The 24,581-nt window shown below is 48.5% G+C and overlaps 1 protein-coding gene across 3 annotated transcripts in view; it reads right to left on the bottom strand.

Moving 5' to 3' along the window:
- agla (amylo-alpha-1, 6-glucosidase, 4-alpha-glucanotransferase a) overlaps window positions 1-24,581 on the bottom strand; it is a 40,047-nt gene that overhangs the window by 5,931 nt on the left and 9,535 nt on the right. For 2 of the 3 annotated variants that reach the window (XM_026150327.2, XM_080292893.1), the window contains exons 5-29: window positions 24,119-24,322; window positions 22,183-22,364; window positions 20,935-21,046; window positions 20,629-20,755; window positions 19,372-19,474; window positions 18,276-18,373; window positions 17,538-17,677; window positions 17,205-17,392; window positions 15,894-16,017; window positions 13,879-14,042; window positions 13,695-13,796; window positions 13,076-13,231; window positions 12,830-12,980; window positions 12,019-12,143; window positions 11,821-11,933; window positions 11,611-11,745; window positions 10,987-11,117; window positions 10,765-10,901; window positions 9,760-9,893; window positions 9,448-9,623; window positions 9,275-9,377; window positions 9,050-9,173; window positions 7,966-8,067; window positions 6,983-7,094; window positions 6,688-6,823 (exon numbers count right to left, since the gene is read on the bottom strand). In XM_026150327.2, the coding sequence (XP_026006112.1) occupies window positions 6,688-6,823; window positions 6,983-7,094; window positions 7,966-8,067; window positions 9,050-9,173; window positions 9,275-9,377; window positions 9,448-9,623; window positions 9,760-9,893; window positions 10,765-10,901; window positions 10,987-11,117; window positions 11,611-11,745; window positions 11,821-11,933; window positions 12,019-12,143; window positions 12,830-12,980; window positions 13,076-13,231; window positions 13,695-13,796; window positions 13,879-14,042; window positions 15,894-16,017; window positions 17,205-17,392; window positions 17,538-17,677; window positions 18,276-18,373; window positions 19,372-19,474; window positions 20,629-20,755; window positions 20,935-21,046; window positions 22,183-22,364; window positions 24,119-24,322 (3,379 nt within the window). Of the gene's footprint in view, window positions 1-6,687; window positions 6,824-6,982; window positions 7,095-7,965; window positions 8,068-9,049; window positions 9,174-9,274; window positions 9,378-9,447; window positions 9,624-9,759; window positions 9,894-10,764; window positions 10,902-10,986; window positions 11,118-11,610; window positions 11,746-11,820; window positions 11,934-12,018; window positions 12,144-12,829; window positions 12,981-13,075; window positions 13,232-13,694; window positions 13,797-13,878; window positions 14,043-15,893; window positions 16,018-16,244; window positions 16,369-17,204; window positions 17,393-17,537; window positions 17,678-18,275; window positions 18,374-19,371; window positions 19,475-20,628; window positions 20,756-20,934; window positions 21,047-22,182; window positions 22,365-24,118; window positions 24,323-24,581 lie in introns of all 3 variants that reach the window. The other variant, XM_026150325.2, reaches the window with a different exon arrangement.

Below are 24,581 nucleotides of genomic sequence, written 5' to 3'. Positions count from 1 at the left end.
GGGACTAGAAAGAGAGAGCATATTTCTCCTGTTTTGGCTTCCCTTCATTGGCTTCCTGTTAAATCCAGAATTGAATTCAAAATCCTGCTCCTCACATACAAGGTCTTAAATAATCAGGCTCCATCTTATCTTAATGACCTTGTAGTACCATATCACCCTATTAGAGCACTTCGCTCTCGCTCTGCAGGCCTACTTGTTGTTCCTAGAGTATTTAAAAGTAGAATGGGAGGCAGAGCCTTCAGTTTTCAGGCCCCTCTTCTGTGGAACCAGCTTCCAGTTTGGATTCAGGAGACAGACACTATCTCTGCTTTCAAGATTAGGCTTCAAACTTTCCTTTTTGCTAAAGCATATAGTTAGGGCTGGACCAGGTGACCCTGAATCCTCCCTTAGTTATGCTGCAATAGACGTAGGCTGCCGGGGGATTCCCATGATGCATTGAGTTTTTCCTTTCCAGTCACCTTTCTCGCTCACTATGTATTAACAGACCTCTCTGCATTGAATCATATCTGTTATTAATCTCTGTCTCTCTTCCACAGCATGTCTTTTATCCTGTCTTCCTTCTCTCACCCCAACCGGTCGCAGCAGATGGCCCCGCCCCTCCCTGAGCCTGGTTCTGCCGGAGGTTTCTTCCTGTTAAAAGGGAGTTTTTCCTTCCCACTGTTGCCAAAGTGCTTGCTCATAGGGGGTCATATGATTGTTGGGTTTTTCTCTGTATCTATGAAGCGCCTTGAGGCGACTTATGTTGTGATTTGGCGCTATATAAATAAAATTGAATTGAATTGCCCCACCTTGAATCGCTACCTTATCGTGGTGGAGGGGTTTGTGTGTCCCAGGGATCCCAGGGGCTATGTTGTCTGGGGGCTTTTGCCCCCTGGTAGGTAGGGGTGCAACGATATTCGTATCGATATTGAACCGTTCGATACAGTGCTTTCGGTTCGGTACGCATATGTATCGAACAATACAACATTTGTAATTTATTTTATCAACTGTCCTTCTGACGATGCTGTCTGTGTGGAGCGCTCAGTGAATCTGCGTTCGACTACTCCGCCTAGGCTGCACTGTCGACCCTAGGCGGAGCAGTCGAACGCAGATTCACTGAGCGCTCAACACAGACAGCATAGTCAGAAGGAAGAGCACAGGGCAAGCTAGCAAGACAGAAGTTAAGCTCTCCTTGCAACATGGACGTTCCCCACTTTCATTCAGATCTGGCGTTTGGAATTATTTTGGTTTTCATGTGACGTATGACCCTGAAGGTAAGCGAGTCATGGACTAAAGTAAAACAGTATGTTGGATGCGCCATGCAATGCTCAATTACATGGGTGGGAACTAGTGTGTTAGCGCAGTTAGCTCGTTAACGTGTTGGCCGTCTAGCCCCATGCACGGGGCGATCGGCGGTAGCTCGTTAACGGAGATTTGCCGTGTTGTGGCGTTAAGGTCATTTCAACGAGATTAACCTGAAAGCACTAGTGGGAACACAACGAATATGACTGCACATTTACATCATCTTAGTGCAAAGACAAAAACAACAAGCATGCTACTAACTTTAGCCAAGTCATTTAGACAGCTGTTAGCACATGATTCTCCTTATGCTGCTGAGAATATAGCCCAGAAGAAGCGGATAGTATAGCTTTTATTTTGGAAAGAGGCATTTCTCTGTAATAAACTCTCTTTTCCAAAGATGAGTGATTCCTCAATCAGATACAGGGCTCGCAAAATCGCTAGCCCGACGTCCTGGGGCTAGCGATTTTTTTCAGACGGGCTACCCTGCCCGTCGGGCTATTGTAGGAAGGAAAAATATATGTCAATGCTTTTGCATTCTTTCAGAAATGTAGCTGGGTAATTATGTCATTGGCATCGGTGAGCCACTGTCAATATGTGATATATTGAAATCGCGTTTGAATTTGCGCTTGTTTTTTTGTTTTCACTTTGCAATCGTGCGAACTGTGTATAGAGAGCGACAGCACTGATCTGTGAGTGATGATAATTTGTGCACCAATTCCTCTGACATCGTCTTATTAATCGTTAGCTTACTATGCAAACATGACAAGTGAAATCTCCCGCAGCTTAAACATGTGAGAGGTTGATCGCGCAGAGAATCGCTGAGCTTATGTGAGTGCGCGTGTAAAAGCAGCAGGATATATATTTGACTACGATGACCTGGATGACTGAGAACCTTCACAGACAGATATATATTTTAGTTCTGCTGAGCCAAATAAGACAGGTCAGGGTGAAGAAGTGACAGCCAAAGAAAAGCTTACCACAAAACGGAGAAGTTATGACAAATCAGACTATAAGGCAAAAAGAAAGTGCAGCTTTATGGTTTCATGGACAAAAGAATTTCTGTGGCTGCAATATGACGAGCTAAATTGTTATTGTGTATATATTTATTTAGATTTAGATTTCTTCATACATTCTTATATAGTTCTATATTGTGTATTGTGTATTTTGTTGTACAGTTATTTTATTTTCAACTTTAATTTATATATTTATCTTTATCTTATTCTTCCCAGTTAAATTTACCCTTCATTCTAATTTGTGTTGTACAGTTATTTCATTTTTAACCTTAATTTATATTCTATTCCTTCCTAGTTAAATTTACCCTTTTTAATTTTTCATATTTATTTCCTATCTTATTCATAGCCTTTTCCTTTTTTTGTTTTCTTTAGGTCACGAGCAGTTGTCCAAGCATTTCACTACATATCGTACTGTGTATGACTGTGTACGTGACAAATAAAATTTGAATTTGAATTTGAATTTAAATAACCAGGGGTGCACATAAGTGGTCCGCAGGTGCGCATTCGCTGTCAAAATAAAAAACGCGCACAAGGGTTAGAGTTAAATTTAAAAACTGTACTTTTGAGTTAAAATATATATTTATAATTTTAATAAATGACAAATTAAAAAGGCATGAACATTTTATTTTGTATCGAAAAAATATCGAACCGTGACACCAAAGTATCGAACCGAACCGAACCGTGAATTTTGTGTATCGTTGCACCCCTACTGGTAGGGTCTCCCATGGCAAACTGGCCCTGGGTGAGGGACCAGACAAAGAGCGATTCATAAGACCCTTATGAAAAGGACACCGAGGGAACAGTTTACCCTGCCCGGGATAGGGTTACCGGGGCCCCGCCCTGGAGCCAGGCCCGGGGAGGGTGCCCGAGGGTGAGCGTCTGGTGGCCGGGCCTTAGTCCATGGGGCCCGGCCGGGCACAGCCCGAAAAGGAGACATGGGCCCATCTTCCCGCAGGCCCACCACCCGCAGGAGGCGCCATAGGGGTTGGGTGCATTGTGTGCCGGGTGGCGGCCAGGAGCGGAGGCCCTGGCGGACTGACCCCCGGCTGCCAAGACTGGCAATAGGGACATGGAATGTCACCTCTCTGGTGGGGAAGGAGCCTGAGTTAGTGCGTGAGGTTGAGAGGTACCGGCTAGATATAGTCGGGCTCACCTCTACGCATGGCTTGGGCTCTGGAACCAGTCTCCTGGAGAGGGGCTGGACTCTGTCTCAGTCTGTAGTTGCCCCTGGTGAGAGGCGGCGGGCTGGGGTGGGTATTCTAATATCCCCTCGGCTTGCTGCCGGTACGTTGGGGTTTTTCCCGGTGGACGAGAGGGTTTGTTCCCTGCGCCTTAGGGTCGGGGAACGGGTCCTGACTGTCATCTGCGCTTATGCGCCGAGTGGCAGTTCAGAGTACCCAGCCTTCTTAGAGTCCTGGAGACTCTGTTGTCCTGCTGGGAGACTTCAATGCTCACGTGGGTAACGACAGCGAGACCTGGAGGGGCGTGATTGGGAGGAACGGCCTCCCTGATCTGAACCCGAGCGGTGCTTTGTTATTGGACTTCTGTGCTAATCACAGTTTGGCCATAACGAACACCCTGTTCGAACATAAGAGTGTCCATAAGTGCACGTGGCACCAGGACGCTCTAGGCCGTAGGTCGATGATCGATTTTGTAATCGTATCAGCAGACCTGCGACCATATGTTCTGGACACTCGGGTAAAGAGAGGGGCTGAGCTGTCAACTGATCACCACCTGGTGGTGAGTTGGATCAGGTGGCGGGGGAGGACGCTGGACAGACCTGGTGCACCTAAACGCGTAGTGAGGGTGTGCTGGGAACGTCTAGCAGAGGCCCCAGTCCGCGAGATCTTCAACGCACACCTCCGGCAGAGCTTCAACAGCATTCCGAGGGAGACTGGGGACATTGAGTCCGAATGGACCATGTTCAGCGTCTCCATTGCCGAAGCTGCTGCACTGAGCTGCGGCCGCAAGGTGGTTGGTGCCTGCCGTGGTGGTAATCCCCGAACCAAATGGTGGACACCAGAGGTGAAGGGAGCCACCAGGCTGAAGAAGGAGTCCTATCGGGCTTGGTTAGCCTGTGGGACTCTGGAGGCAGCCGACAGGTATCGACAGGCCAAGCGGAATGCGGCTCGGGCAGTGGCTGAAGCAAAAACTCGGGTGTTGGAGGAGTTCGGAGAGGCCATGGAAAAAGACTTTCGGACTGCCTCGAAGAGATTCTGGCAAACCGTCAGAGGTCTCAGGAGGGGAAAGCGGTGCTCTACCTGCACTGTGTATAGTCCCCCCTGGGGATGAGGGGAATGACCCGCCAATTTCCGGGGGCAAGGTCACTGAGGCAGTTAAACAACTCCTTGGTGGCAGAGCCCCTGGTGTTGATGAGGTCCGCCCCGAGTTCCTGAAGGCTCTGGACGTTGTAGGGCTGTCCTGGTTGACACGCCTCTGCAATGTTGCGTGGAGATCAGGGGCAGTACCTGTGGACTGGCAGACCGGGGTGGTGGTCCCCATCTTTAAGAAGGGGGACCGGAGGGTGTGTTCCAACTACAGGGGGATCACACTCCTCAGCCTCCCTGGGAAAGTCTATGCCAGAGTGCTGGAAAGGAGAGTTCGTCCGTTAGTCGAACCTCGGATACAGGAGGAACAATGCGGTTTTCGTCCTGGTCGCGGAACACTGGACCAGCTCTTTGTCCTCTCCAGGATACTTGAGGGTGCATGGGAGTTTGCCCAACCAGTCTACATGTGTTTTGTGGACTTGGAGAAGGCATTCGACCGTGTCCCTCGGGGTGCCCTGTGGGAGGTGTTGCGGGAATATGGGGTGTCTGGCCCATTGCTACGGGCCATTCGATCCCTATACAACCGTTGCAAGAGCTTGGTTCGCATTGCCGGCAATAAGTCGGACTCGTTCCCGGTGGGTGATGGGCTCCGCCAGGGCTGCCCTTTGTCTCCGGTTCTGTTCATAATTTTTATGGACAGGATTTCTAGGCGCAGCCAAGTGGCGGAGGGCTTTCGCTTTGGTGGCCTCAGAATCTCATCTCTGATTTTTGCAGATGATGTGGTTCTGTTGGCTTCATCGGGTGAGGGCCTCCAGCTCGCACTGGAACGGTTCGCAGCCGAGTGTGAAGCAGCGGGAATGAGGATCAGCACCTCCAAATCTGAGGCCATGGTTCTCAGCCGGAAAAGGGTGGAGTGCCCACTCCGGGTCGGGGATGAGTTCCTGCCCCAAGTGGAGGAGTTCAAGTATCTCGGGGTCTTGTTCGCGAGTGATGGGAGAAGGGAGCCGGAGATCGACAGACGGATTGGGGCTGCAGCTGCAGTAATGCGGACGCTGCACCGGTCCGTCGTGGTGAAGAGGGAGCTGAGTGTAAAAGCGAAGCTCTCAATTTACCGGTCGATCTACGTCCCTACCCTCACCTATGGCCACGAGCTGTGGGTAGTGACCGAAAGAACGAGATCGCGGATACAAGCGGCAGAAATGAGCTTCCTCCGAAGGGTGGCTGGCCTCTCCCTTAGAGATAGGGTGAGAAGTTCGGCCATCCGGGAGGGGCTCAGAGTAGAGCCGCTGCTGCTCCACATCGAAAGGAGCCAGCTGAGGTGGTTCGGGCATCTGACAAGGATGCCCCCTGGGCGCCTCCTGGGTGAGGTGTTCCAGGCATGTCCCACCGGGAGGAGGCCCCGGGGCAGACCCAGGACACGCTGGAGAGATTATATCTCTCGGCTGGCCTGGGAACGCCTTGGTATTCCCCCGGATAAGCTGGAGGAGGTGGCTGGGGAGAGGGAGGTCTGGGCCTCTTTGCTTAGGCTGCTGCCCCCGCGACCCGGCCCCGGATAAAGCGGATGAAGATGGATGGATGGATGGATGAATTGAATTGAGCCACATTTAGAAGGACCGTGGATCTGTGGGTTACACCTGTGGACAACACCAAATGATCTCAGCAGCTTCCTATGCTCCTGTTTATTGTGTTAGATGATTGAAGCCTGAAGAAACTAGATAGTTTATTTATTCTGATACATTATTACTATCCCAACCCGTGTGTGTGTGTGTGTGTGTTTCATAATAGCCAGCAGAGTGCACCATGATGAGACCCAGAAACTAAATATTGTGTGTGGCACCCCCACCCCACCCCCACCACAGAGAGCTGGACACCAGCAGCAGGGAGGACCCTGGGAAAGTTTCACAGAGGAGCCCGAACACCAAGCTCTGCTGTTTCGATGTGGCACTCTGTGAGGGCTGCTGTCTCAGCATGTTTAATATGTTACTTATACAACTTTGAACCTGATGGAGGGCTTCAGCGAAGTCTTTTTTGATGATTTGACTTCAGTAAAAACAGTAGAGACAGTAGAATGTGAGCAGCTGGAGTCTGCGGGTCACTTACTGCACAGCGTGAGGAGTTTGTGTTACCTTGGAGTAGCAGGCATGCCTTTGTTCCTGGCTCTCTCACTCTCTCCCATCTTGTCCATCCATGTGCCGCAGTTAAAGCGGTTTCCTCCGCTCACAAAACCTGTGGCGGGGTCGACCCGAGCAACGACGCTGAACCCTGCAAAGAGCAAAAGGTTGTGAGGTGCAGTACCCGAAAAATCTTTGTAGTAAGAACTTAGTAAAACCAGATGATGTCATCGGCTTATCAGCTGTTAGAAATTACTTTCTTAAAATGTGTATAAGTACTCTGAATACGCAACTCATTTAACACACACACCTTCATCTCTCATTTTCATGTCTATTTTGGGTCCAGCGTTTCTCTCTCTGAAGGAAATGCCCTCCAAGTGGCGCCGCAGAGCTTCATGGATCACATCATACAGAGGCTGCTCCTGCACATGTATGAACACACAGAACGTTCGGGGCATAAACACACAACACTCAGCATCTGTGTGGGCCACTCCAGTATTTGGTGACTGCCAGCAGTCGCATTAAAGAGACGCCGATGCTGCTGGAACACAGGAGGAGCAGGTGTACCAGTCCAGGTGTGCACCTGTTAAATGTACTATTAGTGCTCTGAATAATAAGAGGAGCAGCTCGTTAGGATCGTGGTCTTTGTAGTTTAGCCTCCTGTTGGGTCAAAGGTTACACATCAGCTAGCTATGACGGTATGTCAGTGTGCGAGTGCTGACTGCTTTGTTAAATTGTTTGCAGTGTTTAGTGAAGCCCTGAGATAAGCATGCCGCCTGAAAATGAACTTAAGGAAAATATTTTCAGTACTGTGCAAAAATCTTGAGCCACCCCCTCATTTCTTCATATTTTAGGGACAATAGGTGCAGAGATTCATTTAAACGTCCAGAAATACAGTCAAACAGCACAAAGTGAGTATTTGGTACGATCCCTGTAACACAGCCTGAACAGCTCGTCTAAGTAACCCTAAAGAACATTTCTCTGTTCCACTCAGTCATGATGATCCCACACGAACGCTTCATGAACACAGTCTGCATCCTGTTGTACACAGGGCCACAGTCACTGGTGTCATGCCTGACTGTGCTTACAGAGGACAACTTGGACCACAAAGTCCAAAAGACCTGGTGCCACTGATGTTCCTGTCACAGCTCAGCCTTCTCTGCCCGTTTCCCTTAAGAACGGCGTAGAAATGTAGAGAGACTAATACTGGCTGAAGGGCCAGGGGTGAGCTCCAGCCTGAGGTGTGTGTGTGTGTGTGTGTGTGTGTGTGTGTGTGTGTGTGTGTGTACATACCACCTCTCCAGGTTTACAAGGCTCGCAGTCATCAGTGGGGTACATGCGTGTGACAGGGCAGCTAAGGATTTCATGCCCTCTGGGAACCTGGGTAGTGTAGTCCTGAACACAAGCACGAATGCACAAAGGTGTTTGTTTAGACACAGATTTAATGAGCAGCTTGAAAGTTAAACATTGACGTTTAGCATCATTGATCCCCCATCTCATTGAAGGGCTTTCAGTACTGTTCCACACATGAAGTTTTTAAGTCCTCACTCCGGGCGCCGTACCCTCACTCCTCACTCGTACCCGCACTCCTCACTCCCGGCGCCGTACCCTCACTCCTCACTCGTACCTGCACTCCTCACTCGTACCCGCACTCCTCACTCCCGGCGCTGTACCCTCACTCCTCACTCGTACCCGCACTCCTCCCTCGTACCCGCACTCCTCCCTCGTACCCGCACTCCTCACTCCCGGCGCCGTACCCTCACTCCTCACTCCGGGCACCGTACCCGCACTCCTCACTCGTACCCGCACTCCTCACTCGTACCCGCACTCCTCACTCCCGGCGCTGTACCCTCACTCCTCACTCGTACCCGCACTCCTCCCTCGTACCCGCACTCCTCCCTCGTACCCGCACTCCTCACTCCGGGCACCGTACCCGCACTCCTCACTCGTACCCGCACTCCTCACTCCGGGCGCCGTACCCGCACTCCTCACTCGTACCCACACTCCTCACTCGTACCCTCACTCCCGGCGCCGTACCCGCACTCCTCACTCGTACCCGCACTCCTCACTCGTACCCGCACTCCTCACTCCCGGCGCCGTACCCTCACTCCTCACTCGTACCCCCACTCCTCACTCCGGGCGCCGTACCCTCACTCCTCACTCGTACCCCCACTCCTCACTCCCGGCGCCGTACCCTCACTCCTCACTCGTACCCCCACTCCTCACTCCGGGCGCCGTACCCTCACTCCTCACTCGTACCCCCACTCCTCACTCCCGGCGCCGTACCCTCACTCCCGGCGCCGCACTCCTCACCCCGCGCGCCGTACCCGCACTCTGCTCTCTCTTGTTTCTAGTTTAAGTTCACAGCAGCTCCCACCTGGATGCACTGCAGCCACCACCACACAGCGTCCCTGCAGTTGTATCTGGCACATCGACCCTCCCCCAGCAGGTTGGGGATCAAACCGTGGCGCAATGTCCCTGCAAAGGCCAGGATGATGTTGCTATGGAGACCATGATAAGGAATTTAGTTTGTAAGGAAATGTAATATAATTAATACACTCGTGTGTCATGAGAATCAGATGAGGTGCACGGGGTCACGCACCGAGCCTCGACGTGTCTACCAGTGAGGAGCAGCAGTCCCCTGAGAGCGATGAAGGTGTCTCTGCCCCAGCAACGGAAAATCCCCGCAGAGAAATGAGGAAGACCTGACAAAGAGACGTGACTCAAAACAAGATTTCATCGGGAAACACAGCATCAGATGTGTGTGACTGTTACCTGCAGCCAGCGAGGCGCAGCACTGCTCCTTCTGGCCCGTGATTGGACTGATGCGGTACGGGACGTCGTCTAATTGAGCAGAAACAGGAGGCAGAGCAGGAAAGCGTCCAACGCTGCACATCTGAACCGAACCGAGCGCCAGGTGACGAACAAAGGTAGAGCCGTTCTGGACAAAGCTGTTTTCAGACGGAGGACAGGTACACGTCATCGCTCGACCGCAGCGAACCGGACACAGAGATGAAGATGAGCTGTACACTAACATTTCAGTACAACAAAGAGATCTGCTGTGTCGACAGACACAGCACAGCCTACCTGGACATGAGTTTGTAGGTGGCATCGAGGGCTGTGGTGTAGGTGGAAACTAGGATAGCATCAAAGTAGCAGGGGATGAGGTAGCGGGGCATGTGTTTGAGGAAATTAAACATGGCTGCCAACCAGCGACCCACCTGCAGACACACAGAAGATGAAGACTTGTGTCTGACAGAAACAAGCAGCCGTGTTTGAGGAAGAACGAGTATAAGGAGGAGACGCAGGAAGGCTCAGTACTCAGCAGCACCTGCCTCAAACAACTATGGTCCAGGGCAGGGACAGAAATATCTAAGCTTGTGTCTCAGTCAGCTGGGTCGCACACGGGCCTGAGCAAATGACTCGGTAGCATTAGCACTTTGTAGGATTAGCGCTTTGTAGGATTAGCGCTTTGTAGCTAGCAGCCTGTGAGTTCAGGTTTTTGGAGCACAATTTAAGGAGTCAGTCATGTTGCAGACGTTTCCTCCAGTGCTAATGTGGATTTCATTGAGCTTTAGTCAGCTTAGGCTTTTAACTTATTTTAGTGTTAGCCGACTAAATATCATTAGATTGTTGGAGAGTATAAAGTTTGTCATGTTTTTACCAGTGACAGTTTACAGAGTCTGTATGCACGCTTCTCTTCTTCTGCAGTACTGACTTTATGGGGTTTCATGAGAAACAGTATGGCAGATAGTCGTTTCACTTCCACACACCCTCCTTTATGTTCATCTTGTTTTTATTCGGTGATTAAAGTCTCAAATACATTTCATCCATTCATGGTTTTCTGTCATGTTTGTTCTCAAACAGCTGCTCCAGTCCTTTAGCACACTCAGTATTTCATCGTTATCTAAATGAACATTAGTGGCGATTCCCTCCGACAGAGTCTCTGAAGTACTGGGACCAACAGGAACAGGAAGAATGTGAAAATTGCACACAGAAAACTCAAACCCAGAAGCCGGCGGCCTGTGTGAGGTGGCCTGTGGTGGTAAGAGGTCATCACAAACAGGAGCCTTAAACCAGTCCCAGTCTCACCTCTGCCAGCGGCCCCTCCCTGTGCATCAGCCTATTGGCGACGAAGTCTATGAGCCAGTCTCCGTCTCTGAGGTTGGCACACAAAGGATGGCCCAGGTCGTTGTTGGGACGAACATCAGCAAACACAGACATCAGACCTGCAAACACAGCAACACTTTAGTAACACTCATTTGGTCTCCATCCTAGATGAGGTACAGACTGGACTGAAGAACATAAAGTTACCCTGAAGTCCTGCGTATTTGAGAGTTTCCCAGCCTGGGATACTGTAACAGCCTCCGCCTTCCTCTTTTTCCTCCGTGTCGCAGCAAAACAGCAGGACATTCATGTCTGCCAGCGTCAGCTTAGACATGAGCCTGTTAAACACAGTCTCAATAAGAAGCTGCTACAGGCCATCACCTAAAGCTAAAAGCATTAACATAAACAGCAGCGTTCATCTATCCCGTCACATTTCCCTGATGATTTTATGTTCCTACTAACTGATGGATGATCAGAGTACAGCAACCTACTAATGATGTGACTGACACCTGTTTGACAAGTCCTGGTTTTACACCATAGCTCGTGACAGCTGGTATCCAATTATATCCATCAAGCTATGACGACAAAAGCGCTCAATCTTTGGGTCTGTGTGGGTACAGAGTATGTAAGAGGTGTGTGTGCTAGCAAAAATACTGTACTACTAACAGGATGAAGTACTCTGCATATCTGTGTGTCTGATATACTAGCTTCACCTTTCTGAGTGTACCCTGCAGCTCGCACCGTTGCATCTCATCTTAGCGAGACACGTTCTGTCAGTCCCATTTCATCCATACCACAAAAAGGCCTGTGTTGAGTATGTGGTGTGCTCACTGTGCCAGGGGCTTCTTCAGTGCGTCTGGTGGGTTTTCATCTGCTACGCTGCCTCTCCTGTACTTTGGGCTAAACTGGGACAGATAGTACCTCAGCAGTCCCACCAGCTTCTGGGCTTTGGGATCCAAACTGACCCTGACAAGGAGAGAAACGCGAGTCTGAAAAGTGACCATAACACACAATCACGCGTGACGTTTGTGTGTGTGCTACCTGAAGGCGATGATGCTGCCGGGTGTCAGCTTCTGGAAGGTGATCTCGTGCACAAACTCTGAACGCCCTTTTGACGTCACTCCAGCTTTCTTCATCACTGTACTCTCATCCACCTGTGCACACAGCAGAACCAGTTTAACACCGTCCGTCTGCCACTAACGCTCAGAAACACACCTGTGTTAAACACGACGCGCTCACCGAGATGTGCTCTTTCATTTCCACTGTGTATTCTGGCATGCCGTTGATGTAGTTCTCATCCTTCTTATATTTCCCGGTGCTCCTTTCCACCATCCTTGCCTCCAGCACCACCTCCTCTATTTTCCCTGGGAGAGGGAAAAGGTGGCAGCATGCACTGTGAATCCATCCAAACTACACACCTAACATGTTGTGACAAATTTTCCAGATCCGACTTTGCAGGTAACACACACACACCATATGCACTGCCTTTATGTAAAAATGTGTTCTCAAAATACACTGAAAACAATAAATAAGTAAAAGTCAGTATCAAGTAATTATGGTCCTCATGTCTCTGAACAGGACAGACTCTGGGCTCATCCAGTTCTCATGAGAAGCAGGGAGAATTTCATGGTTTGATGCAGATGTCGAAGGTGTATCAGTGTGGGACCATATCTGAGACCAGGACAGCGTTTTTAAACCAGGATTTTATCGTCTGCATCTCTTCACATATTTAGTACTGTTGGGTTACAAGACTGAACGGGGTCCTATCATGTTGTTGTTGATGTGTGTGGCTTGCAGCAGCAGCGCTGCAGCCGAGTGTGCACAGCAACGTGAATAAAGAGATGCTGCAAAGCATGAACGTGCACCCGGGTCTGCTAGCAGTACCTGATCTGAGTGAGGAGCGCACTTGTTTTCAAATGCAATGATAAGATTATTCAGATCCAACTAATCGAAAAAAATAAATCAATGAAAATAATAAAAAACAAACAAACGTGGTGGGTGTGCACAGCTGCACTAAGATTCAAAATCCACAGTAATGATGTTGTTCTACCAGGAATGAACATGGGCGGGACACTGGTGCTGTACTGGTGGGTTTTGGGATCCCAGAAGGCGGTCCTGCTCACGGTTACCACAGACTGGTGGGTGCTGGGACAGTGACGAGTCACTGCAACGATGTCTGCATCCACCTGGTCCACGTACACCTGGACAGGAGGAGTTGGACAAACTGTACCAAAAGGTTTTAGCATCGAAGCATCGGCTTTAGCACAGAAAGCACTTCCTGTGTGTGTGTGTGTACCTGTGTGAATCCCTGTGCAGCTAGCTCCTGGTGCAGCTTGTTTACTGCCCGTTTCCCAGCTACGATGCCGGTACAGGAGCTAACCTCACCAGGAGAGGATGGGACTGCTGACGGGTTCCACTTGGGATAGAAGCGCTCCTCCTTCACCACAGAGATCTGTGCACAGGTAAGCATGGAGTCGGTGTGTGCTCTTATTGCAGCGCCTCTCACAGGGCCTCAAAGTAACACTTTTATTTTCTTTATTTGATGAACTGCCTCGTGAATTAGCACTATTTAAACTGGAAGTATAAAGGAATGAGGGTTGACTTGAAATTTTGGATTTTATTATATATGTGACAGATTTATCCAGTGAATCTAAATTCACTGGAACATCAGCATTAACAAAGGAAAAATCCAAAACTATAAAGTGAACTTACGATGTATGTCTGTCATGTTAAGTTTGCTTCTGCTGTTTTAGATTCTAAAGACCGTTTGTGTCCACAAAAACTCCACAAAGGACCAAAGACAGGCTGAGCTTGTGTTAATGAGCAGTTAGGCACATTTTTACAAATACGCCCCATTATTGGAGACTTTGTTCTGTCGTGTTCAGCAAAATGCTGTCAGATAAATATATAATAACCTGATGTGGCACCAGTTCATCGTATCCACGGGTGGAGCCAGTAGCGCAGCACGCCATGGCCACGATAGCAGAACTGGGCAGAGCGTCGAAGGCTGAGCGGAGCTGTAAACGACACACCCGACAATTAACCATCGTACAACAGCTCGACTCCAAGCTCACTGTCAGCTGATCTCAAGAGACCCACCTGGATAGGACACTCGTTGTCATGGGTTACATCAAGAAACATGGCGTGTGCAATGGAGGGTGTCAGTGGGCGGAGACTGGGCTGAACAAAAGCTCCTACTGGCTCACCGCCGTAACGATACACCAGGCGGCCCTCCTCGTGGCTGTCACCAGCTGACATCGCCTCTGATGATCGAGTGAAGGGGGAAAACCAAAGTAAGCGCTCGCAGACACAGGTGGACACACGCCATGCTGCATCACTGACAGGTGAGCTCACACACTCAGTTACATTTGTTTCCATGTGAATCCAAACTGAGTACAAATGACATCAGAACCATGATGGGGATGAAAAGTTGAATCTGTGCAAACGGTCCAGCAACATCCATCCATCCATCCATCTTCATCCGCTTTATCCGAGGCCGGGTCGCGGGGGCAGCAGCCTAAGCAAAGAGGCCCAGACCTCCCTCTCCCCAGCCACCTCCTCCAGCTTATCCGGGGGAATACCAAGGCGTTCCCAGGCCAGCCGAGAGATATAATCTCTCCAGCGTGTCCTGGGTCTGCCCCGGGGCCTCCTCCCGGTGGGACATGCCTGGAACACCTCACCCAGGAGGCGCCCAGGGGGCATCCTTGTCAGATGCCCGAACCACCTCAGCTGGCTCCTTTCGATGTGGAGCAGCAGCGGCTCTACTCTGAGCCCCTCCCGGATGGCCGAACTTCTCACCCTATCTCTAAGGGAGAGGCCAGCCACCCTTCGGAGGAAGCTCATTTCTGCCGCTTGTATCCGCGATCTCGTTCTTTCGGTCACTACCCACAGCTCGTGGCCATAAGTGAGGGTAGGGACGTAGATCGACCGGTAAATTGAGAGCTTCGCTTTTACACTCAGCTCCCTCTTCACCACGACGGACCGGTGCAGCGTCCGCATTACTGCAGCTGCAGCACCAATCCGTCTGTCGATCTCCGGCTCCCTTCTCCCATCACTCGCGAACAAGACCCCGAGATACTTGAACTCCTCCACTTGGGGCAGGAACTCATCCCCGGCCCGGAGTGGGCACTCCACCCTTTTCCGGCTGAGAACCATGGCCTCAGATTTGGAGGTGCTGATCCTCATTCCCGCTGCTTCACACTCGGCTGCGAACCTGACAGTGCGAGCTGGAGGCCCTCACCCGGTCACCTGATCATAACTGCACAGGGTTGTTGGAGTTTATCTGGTTTGATTCCAGGATTTGACAGAGTTGTGTTTGTCAGTGGGTCACACAGCTGTGGATGAAGATCCATGAAAGCCGTGACTTTGGTAACCTGCACAGAGTCACGCAGGCCTGCAGTGTACACACCTGAATAATAAACACCTGCGTTTTGTGTTTGCCTGTGTTATCTTTGTCTAACATTTACATTTGTTTCATGAAGTGTGAGAAATGTGCAAAAAATATGGAACCAGGAAGGAAGCAAACCAGGACACAGTTATTACTGTGACCTCCAACAGGTGCAGCTCTGTGACGGGGTTTGGTGCAGTGGGGTTTGGACCTCACTACATATTAAAGCTACTTCCTATACAAGTAGTTTTTAGTACCACAACTACAAGTACTGAAAGATGTCACTGAATGCCAAAAAAAAATCTAGTTATAATTCCTGAGTTTACATTTTTGGTTTTTACTTCAAGCTTTGGGCGTGCTCCAGGAACAGCGCCACAACAAGCAGAGTTCAGCACGACTGAAATGTGGCTGATCTCCCCTTCGATGCTGGGATGTCCAGAAGTGCTCAGAATTCATTTCGGATCATCTACACAGCACGCTCTGACTTCATCACAGGCTCCACACTTTGTGCACAATCCCAGCTCATCACCAGTGACGAGAGCGGGACTCCTGGAACAGCTGAGCTCTCAGCAGTTTCAGGAGTCTGAATGTGATTACATGGATTTATTCAAGCTGACTTGAGGATGTTCTGAAGATGTGGAATTGATACAAATATTTAAACATGAATGAAGTCAGCAGTTAACGAACATGCTGTATTTGTAGGTGTGTTATAGACACGGTACTTTACCTCGTATGAGTGATGTAATCCCTAGCTTGGTAACAAAGACATTATCCAGCTCCTCGCTGCCGGTGAACAGCTCAGCCACCACATACAGGTCAGGACGCACCGTTCTGGCCACATCCAGCATGAACTAACAAACCACAGCATGACAAACCAGTGCGGGGGGGCATGCATGAAAGAAAGATTGAAGGAGGAAGAGGAGGAGAATGAAAGTGAAGGGGACTCAGCCAGTTAGAATGGTGCAGTCGTGCAGTCAAAGAACACACGGAGAGGTGGAGTGTTTGGAGACATGCAGAACAATGCAGTGGGGAGAGAAGAAAGACAGTCACACATTTAGCTTGCACATCAGTGCTGTACCTCGTATGAGACTGCTAATTCCCAGCCGGTTAACAAAAACATTGTCAAGGAGCTCGCTGCCTGTAAAGAGCTCAGCTATCACATACAGATTGGGTCTGACCGCTCTGGCTGCGTCTAACATGGCCTGGACGACAAACATCACGGACAAGGAGAGAGAGAGCTGCTGTTAGCAGGGACACGCTCACACGGGACAACATGGCTGTAATGACGCTGCGTCTTCTCTTTGTACATGCTTGAACTCAGCATTAATCATATTTGTCACTACAGTTAGGACCGTTACAGTGTAGCACAGACGTCCTGAGATCGTTTCACTGAATCTCACTGATAATGCGTGTCGAAGCAGAAGGGTGCGCCACAGCAGCATTTGCTCGCACCTGGACTAGACTCACTGAGGCCACATCACAGTATTACTTCAACACTTGCAGATGGAACAAGCCGGCTCTCAAATGGAGCCGAAACCAGAACAAGTTCCAGAAGGACACGGTGACGTCTGGAAATACAGTTAACACGCTAAGAAGTGGCTATCCTTCCAACATCCTCTGCAAAACACAAGACAGCCAGGACATCCAATAATAATTTGCCTGGGTTATTTATATGGTGGCTACTGTAACAAAGCCCCAAAAATTCAGACCCCTCCCACAGGGCGGGTCAGCACAGGGCCACACAGCGACCTCTCTGCTGTTATCACAGATGTCTGTCTATTCAAACTGTGGCACATCAGTGATTTAAATAAACACTTTCATGCTTTGAGACTAACACAAACATGTCGTGTGTCCTCGACATGTCTGTAGAACAGTTCAACAGTGACGTTCGGCCCCAGTGAGACATCAAACATATTTCTAACATGTAAGCCTGCAGAACAACTTTACTGCAACATGGAGCTAAAGTGTTACGTGTCCTGGATTTAAACGTAGAATAATTGACATGAAGTGTGTGATGTACAGTGAGGTGTGGCGATACCTCAGCAACATGTAAAGGTGTGGAATGGCAGTTGTCCAGGCGGACTCCGTGGAAATACTTGGCTGTGATTTGCGTGTATTTCTTCATGTGATCCCACAGGTAGGGACAGTCGTCAGGCGTGTTGCCGTATCGTAGTTTGACACTGTCACCCCAGGCGATCAGCTCCCGACGAATGTACACGTTGGAGCCTTTATGGAGCAGAAGCACTTCAGTACTGATACGGTCACTTTATTACTCCCAGGTCGCAGCAACAACAGTCACTGACAGGTTAAAGCAGCATCATATTCAACATTTAGTCTTTTTTTAACCACTTGTGTGGCTCATCCTGTTTACCTGGTTCAGCAAAGTTCCTGAGTGGATCGTCGCCCATCACCCAACCGTTGTGGGCCAGGAAATGGCACATCTTGTCTGGCTGGTCCAGCAGCTGCATTTCCTGGTCCAGAGTCATGTCCTGATAGGGGAAGGTGAAATACCTGACCGGAAGATGGGAACATGGCATTATGGCTGCCCGGGTGATGTGAACGTAGTGCAGCTGTGGACACTTTGTGTCAAAGCACTTCATGTTAGACAACGGATCATTTGATGGATCCTATTCAGTGAGGATCAATGAGTTTGTCACCAACATCCACGCTTTTCAAAGGAAACATGAATCCAACTGACTGCTACTGGATATAAAGCTTTCTATGTAGTTTGAGCCTCATTTACCTGTCAGCACATTCATCCAAGTGCTTTATTGAAATAAGCCTGAATACTTTTATCTTAATGCTCACATACTTTGATGTATGTGGAACAACTCGGGGTTCAGCATCTTGCCCTGAGTTTGACACACAGGTTGGAGAACCAGGGGTTGAGCCACCCACCTTCTAATTGGTATACAGCTCACTGACTTCTGAGACAGCGCCACCCCTAATACGTACTTATAGTATGGGCCATGATAATATCTTAGCATTATGAAGTGTTCAGCTAACCTGCCTCGTGTCTTTGTTAAAGCTTTAGTAAATGTCCTGAGTTATTAACACACTTCACTGTACTCTGTCTTCCTCTCATTAGTCAGCTCTTTAAACTGGTTACCTGGTGACCATTGGGTTTGTCCTGGTAACAGGGCCCAGCCTGGGACCGTGCTCAGCAAGTCGTTCATAGACGATGTTTCCAATAAGACAGTTGACAGCCTGGAGGGACAAAGAAGAAGGTTGTGACAGAGCAAAAGACAAATCAGACACTTGTTCGAAAACAAAGTACCCGCACACACGTTAAAGATTTTACATGTCACAGAGAAGGTGTTTGCTGAAAATGACCATGTATAGAAACAGTCCACACAGGAGCCCAGCGATGGCGACAGTTCATCTTACAGAGCAGTTATCAAACAGCTAACAGATCAATGGTTAATCTGGAGTTGCAGTCAGGTTTCAGAGCTCATCACTGTACAGGAGGCTGAAGGTTATGAAGACCTTACAGCCTCTGACCGTGGACCTCAGTGCAGTGGTCCATACGTTATTACAGCGCTGTTAGTGTTAGAGGTGCTGTGCTGCAGTGGTTTGACCTGAATCACCTGCAGCTTCCTGCTTTGACATTCAAATGAAAGCGACGTTTCTTGTAAACAGCCACAAACATCAGGATAGCATGAACTTTGCCTCCACGCTGAGCCATGTTCATTCATATTTTTATCAATCTAACATTTTATTTCATTTCACTAACGAAATGTTAGGAAACCCCTGAGCTCGTGCGGTACACCCCACGGCCCCCTTTAGCTCCGCCCCTGTTTGCAGCAGGGTCCTGTGTCCTGCCGTCAGCGTTCAGCATGCTGCCTGTCTGTATCAGTTAAACGTAACTTCTGCAAACAGCGGTGGCTGGAGCAGCTTTACACTTCTGTTGAACAGGTGCTTTGAAGGACTACTACCAGCTTTTTCATGTGAAGCTTTTAATGGTGATTACTGGTCACAGCTCCGCCTCTTTGCTCTTCACGGCGTGTCCTCAGACTCTGGCTCCAAGTTAAAGTGACAGCATCGTCTCAGGCGTAGCTGTTATCAGTCGTTTTGCTCTAAACCTGGGGCTGCATTGGCCCGATGCTGACTGACAGACGGACGTTAATTCACAGGTTTAACAGCTTTCGATGCTTTTCCCCTCTAGCTAACACGTCAGGTGTGGCCCTGTACAGTGGCAGCCTTACCTGCTCCTGATGCTGGTGCACTATGTGATACTGCTCTGCATTCAGGTCAGTCAGTTTCTGATTGAGCCAACCGCAGCACTCCTCGATGTGTTGAGGTGACAAGCTACAGAGGGAAGCAACATTACATCACACTGCTGTGTGCCGCACACACAGATATACACACTTTACATTAACTACACTGGTCCATGTCAGCGTCACAGAGGTAACTCATATCTGAACAATGAAGAAACATTACAATGTAGTTTTTAAATGTTTGTGGGCTTATTTTTTTCAACCACGCTGTGCTGAGTGATGAGCATGGAGGAACAGGGATGTGCTCCCTACAGATGCAAACATCAGTCTTCTTTTCACAACAGAGGTCCTGATTCATTTAATACTGAACTAACGTTCACACTAAGTCAAAGGGACTGTGTGGCGTCACCTGAATGACTTATTTTGGACTGGAAACCAAACAGAACCATCATATTTAAGAACAAATCCTTTCACACACTCTGGACGATCGTCAGCCAATCACAGGGGTCCATGGGTCTGAAATGCAGGGTAAGCTGTACCCACACACGGTGTGTCAGATTAGCTTGCTGAATGTGGTTAATGCTAACACGCAAGGACAGGAGGCTGCTGCTTTTATCCCCACACAGGTCCACACCTGTGCAGGATAAGGTTACACATTGGTCTAATCGGGTGGTGATGTCACCTGACTCTGTCCACATTGCATGTTTAAAACTTCCTGTTGCAGCTCTAATGTGATGGCTGCGTAACATCTTCGAGCCAACTGTCAACTGCATACTTACAGTGCTGTGAAAGCAGAGTTCTTACATTTGAGCAATATTTGTCACGTTTTTCTTTAATATTAGACAAAAATAACCCATTTAAATACAAAACGCTGTTTCTGAATGATGAGGCAAAAAGACCTGGTCCGATGTGATTGTTGAGCTCACTTTGTCAGACAGACATTAAAGTTACGTCCTGATTGAACAGGCGTGGCTCGTTAATCAGTTCATTCGTTCGTTCCACACATGGCGGGATGGGTTTGGACAGCTTCATTTCCCCTTAATAAATGTAATCTTAATTTAAAAATACTTTTATAAATGCCAACAGTCTTTTACGACTGTCGGGTGAAAACAGCACATTTACTCAGCTCATCTTTGTCCAGGATTAAAAACGTGTTTGACGATCTGAAAAGAACAAAGAAACTCAATCGCAGCACGTTGACCAGCAGCCCAACATCACACTCGTGCCGTGGACCCCGAGTCTCACCTGTGAGGCACAAACGTCTCCAAAGCAGAGTCCATGTCTGCTGTGTTGCCATAGCGACGGTATTGTGGATCCTGAATGATCCTGAGGCCCGTCTGCCCTCCAGTCTTGCTGTGGTCTGGCTTGGTACCTGATGGCAGGCACACACATGTTAACGACACAGTGAATGTGGTTTAACCCTCTGCTCATCTTTGCACACACCGTAAACACAAGTTCTTTTTTGGGGCTTCAAACTGAAAACATGCTGATGAGTTTTTGAAGCTCACATAACGACTCTTGGCTTTGGGACGTCTGTGTGGATTTACACACCGTTTTGCAGCAGGGTCCTAAACTCCTCCACAGCACTGTCCACTTTGACTTGGTAGAACTCCCACAGTTTGATCTGAGGGAACACGTCCTGCCACATCACACTACGGACGGCCTGAAACACAACAAATCAAACACACGTTACACAAACGCGTCTTTAAAGCGTGTACGATGCTGCTGAGAGAAAGTGCCTTTAACCATCTGATGAACTGACCCAGCTCAGTTCATCTGCATAGACATGAGGTTCATTATTACCTGGTTTATTCTGAGGAATTCTACAAACCCTCTTTTAGGTCAGGACTTCTGTGAGCCACTGAAGTAGTAACACACACACACACTTCAAACTAGCAAAGATTTATGCACCAAATTACAGCTTGCAAGGTAAACGCGGCTTGGTGCTCGGTTTTGGTTGTCTTAACTGTCGGGTGTAAGAGTAAAAAAATAAGGGGCAATGTGCAAATGTATATAAATAAATGACAAAATGATTATCTTTACTATAAAATAAAATCTAAATATAGAAACTGAGTATTCTCCACAGGCGTTACTCAGCAGTGCAGACCGTCAGGTGCAATAGTTTATGTCTCTGTAAAAACAGGTTATTTTTTTAATTGACATGTAAAAGTTTAACAAAAATTTTATTGAAATTGTGTCTAGAAATGTCACACAAGATATGTTCTGCTGTTTTACAGCAGGCCAGGAAAACGCCCCTTAGCTTTGATCGAAATCCCTCATAAGTTACTCAGTAAAAAAAAAATAAAAAAATAGTAAATGGCCTGTATTTATATAGCGCTTTACTAGTCCCTAAGGACCCCAAAGCGCTTTACATATCCAGTCATCCACACATTCACACACTGGTGATGGCAGCTACATTGTAGCCACAGCCACCCTGGGGCGCACTGACAGAGGCGAGGCTGCCGGACACTGGCGCCACCGGGCACTCTGACCACCACCAGTAGGCAACGGGTGAAGTGTCTTGCCCGAGGACACAACGACCGAGACTGTCCAAGCCGGGGCTCAAACCGGCAACCTTCCGATTACAAGGCGAACTCCCAACTCTTGAGCCACGACCGCCCTGATACTACTGAGTAACTTAAAGAAACATTTTAAAAAAAGCTAGCTGCCTTTGGTGATGAGGCTGTGGATAAGATTTCAATTCATGCTCTCAGGCAAGGCTGTCATTGGCTCACACCACAGCCTGTGACATTTGTGAAAGTTCAAAGGTGAATGAATGTGCAGGAACCCAGAACTCACATTCAGATGACTCTCCGTGGTAATGTCAGCAGGAAGTCCTTTAGCTTTGTAGCGTCCCTCTGCTACTCTGGTGGTTAAATGCCACAGAGCTCTGTCTAAAACCCAGGCTGGGCGCAGGTGAGGAGAGTTCACCAGGTTGTATCCACATTCTGGATGCTCCCTTATCCACACGCTGTTAGCAGCTGTGCAGGAACACAGACAAGAAACCATTGAGCTGTTTAAATACTTTATTCATCAATGTTTTACTCTTTTTACAGATCTAATAATAGTCTGACAGTGAGTCACACATACTGTATAAATCAGAGTTCAGTCTGTATTTAACCTTCATATCAGGCTCATTTTACTGCTCGACCTTTCCTGAGCGAGGATGAGAGGGATCCACGGGTGGTCACTGCCAGCAGGACAGCACAAACACTTTGATACAACGAGCATGTCAAATGAAAAGTCTCGACCTGAAAAAACACTTTCAGAGTAACTGTTAACCAGTTTTGCTATAAGATGTTTTACCAACAACCTAAACCATACCCAGCTAACTTTTTAGTGGTCTTTAAATCTTGACCTGATTCTAAATAGATTTCAAGTGAAAGCCTTAGACAAGGCTACAGCAAGAGTACGGGAGCGTGAGCAAACCTTAACCCTGACAAAGTGTGGCAAAAATGGCACTTTTAAAGCTTAGTGTATCGCGTTAACTGCCATGTTGGACACTGTGGCGTGAAGATTTCTCCTGTTTTGGCTTCCCTTCATTGGCTCCCTGTTAAATCCAGAATTCAAAATCCTGCTCCTCACATACAAGGTCTTAAATAATCTTCTGTGCAAACTACAGATGACCAAAATGATCACAAGGACTTTGGTGCAGCAACCTCTTTGCAAACAGTTTCATCCAGCAGCAGCCAGCGACTGGCAGAAACCATCTGCCAACCAGTCAGATGCATATTCCTGCCTTGCACCTCGTGGTTATAGTGTGTGCTTGAGGTCAGGGAAGAAACCTGTGAGGCTACACTTCCACAGAGGCCGTACTGAGCCCACTATAAGAAAGCAAATGTTTCCAGTCCTCCCCACAGCACAGTGTTCACCTGCTGTGCTTCAAAGGTAACAAAACCAAACGGCTTCTTTACTTCCCTTTATGATTGTGAGTCAACAACAATCTTTCCTGTTCTGTCGAACTTCACAGGATAAGGGTAACGATCTGTCTGAAAGTCCTGCCTTTGGGACAGTTTAATGACACTTTCAATCCTTGGAACTGTGCAGACTCTCGGTGAAAGCATGTGTTGTTGTGAAACCTCTCGTACTATAACATGTGGTGGAACAAAGACATGTGATTGCATAAATGTTCAGGCCAAATAAAAGTGAGTGTGTGCAGCATAACAAACCATGAGCTGTAAACAAAGATCACAATAAAAGAACGTGTTGCATGTACGCTGAGTGCACACATGTCGACTTCTCCATCCTTAGTCCATAATCGAGTCCATGCATTATGAAAAGTGATGCACAGGATGTTCCGTCAGTGATCGGCTCCATGGACTGGCTCAGGAAGCCTTGTGATTCACTTCCCCTGCTATCCTTTAAGGCAAGAAAACAGGTGCATTTTTGCTCTTTGTTAACCAATTAGCACTCTTCAGTAACATGTTCTGCTGTTGGTGTGCCTAGTTAAGTTAGCTGCTGTGGGTAACTTGAAGCGTTTAACTTGGTTAGTGGTTGGTACGAGCCAACCATGAAATTTCTGAAGGATGTCGCGTCGCTGCAGTCAAAACAATATTTGGTACGTCTGATTGCAAAGCACAGGGTAGAACGCTTAGAGGGGAGATGTCAGAATCTAAAGACAGCAGTGAACAGCAGCCATCTCACATCAGATGCAGGAGGTGGCCTTTTACCTTCGAAGGGAAGGAAGCGGTGTTGCAGTACACTAATGAACGGCCCTCCTCATGGCTCAACTCACCAGTATGGTTATACACCACATCTGTGATGCACAGCATGTCCCACTCTGTCTTTAGCTTCTCCACCAGCCCCCCCACATCTGTCCAGTCGTAGCTGCGACCCGCTGGGCTGAACTCTGGGTTGACGCTCAGCTGGTCAGCTAAGGAGTAGCAGGACCTGGACTCCCCCAGAGTCTGCACTGGAGTGAAGTGGATCATGTTGTATCCTGGAAGACAAACCCACAGACGTACTATTAATCCTTCTATACGGCATTTTGTTTGATAGTCCTGACATGTGATGAATCCCCTCACACACTGCACTGTCCATGTGATGTAGTACCTGCACACACAGGAGGATTGATTCAGAGAGTTTAGGCCGATGACAGGAACCATGGTCGTCAATAACAACCAGAAGTGACCGAGTTTGCATTTTATGATTGAACACAAAAGAAAGAACCAGAGTCCGTGTGGGCGTGCCGTGCTAAC

The sequence above is a fragment of the Astatotilapia calliptera genome, chromosome 18 (assembly GCF_964374335.1).
Source record: "Astatotilapia calliptera chromosome 18, fAstCal68.1, whole genome shotgun sequence".
Classification (NCBI taxonomy): Eukaryota; Metazoa; Chordata; class Actinopteri; order Cichliformes; family Cichlidae; genus Astatotilapia; species Astatotilapia calliptera.
The sequence above is the reverse complement of the archived record's forward strand: the minus strand, read 5'-3'. Positions and strand labels throughout refer to the sequence as shown.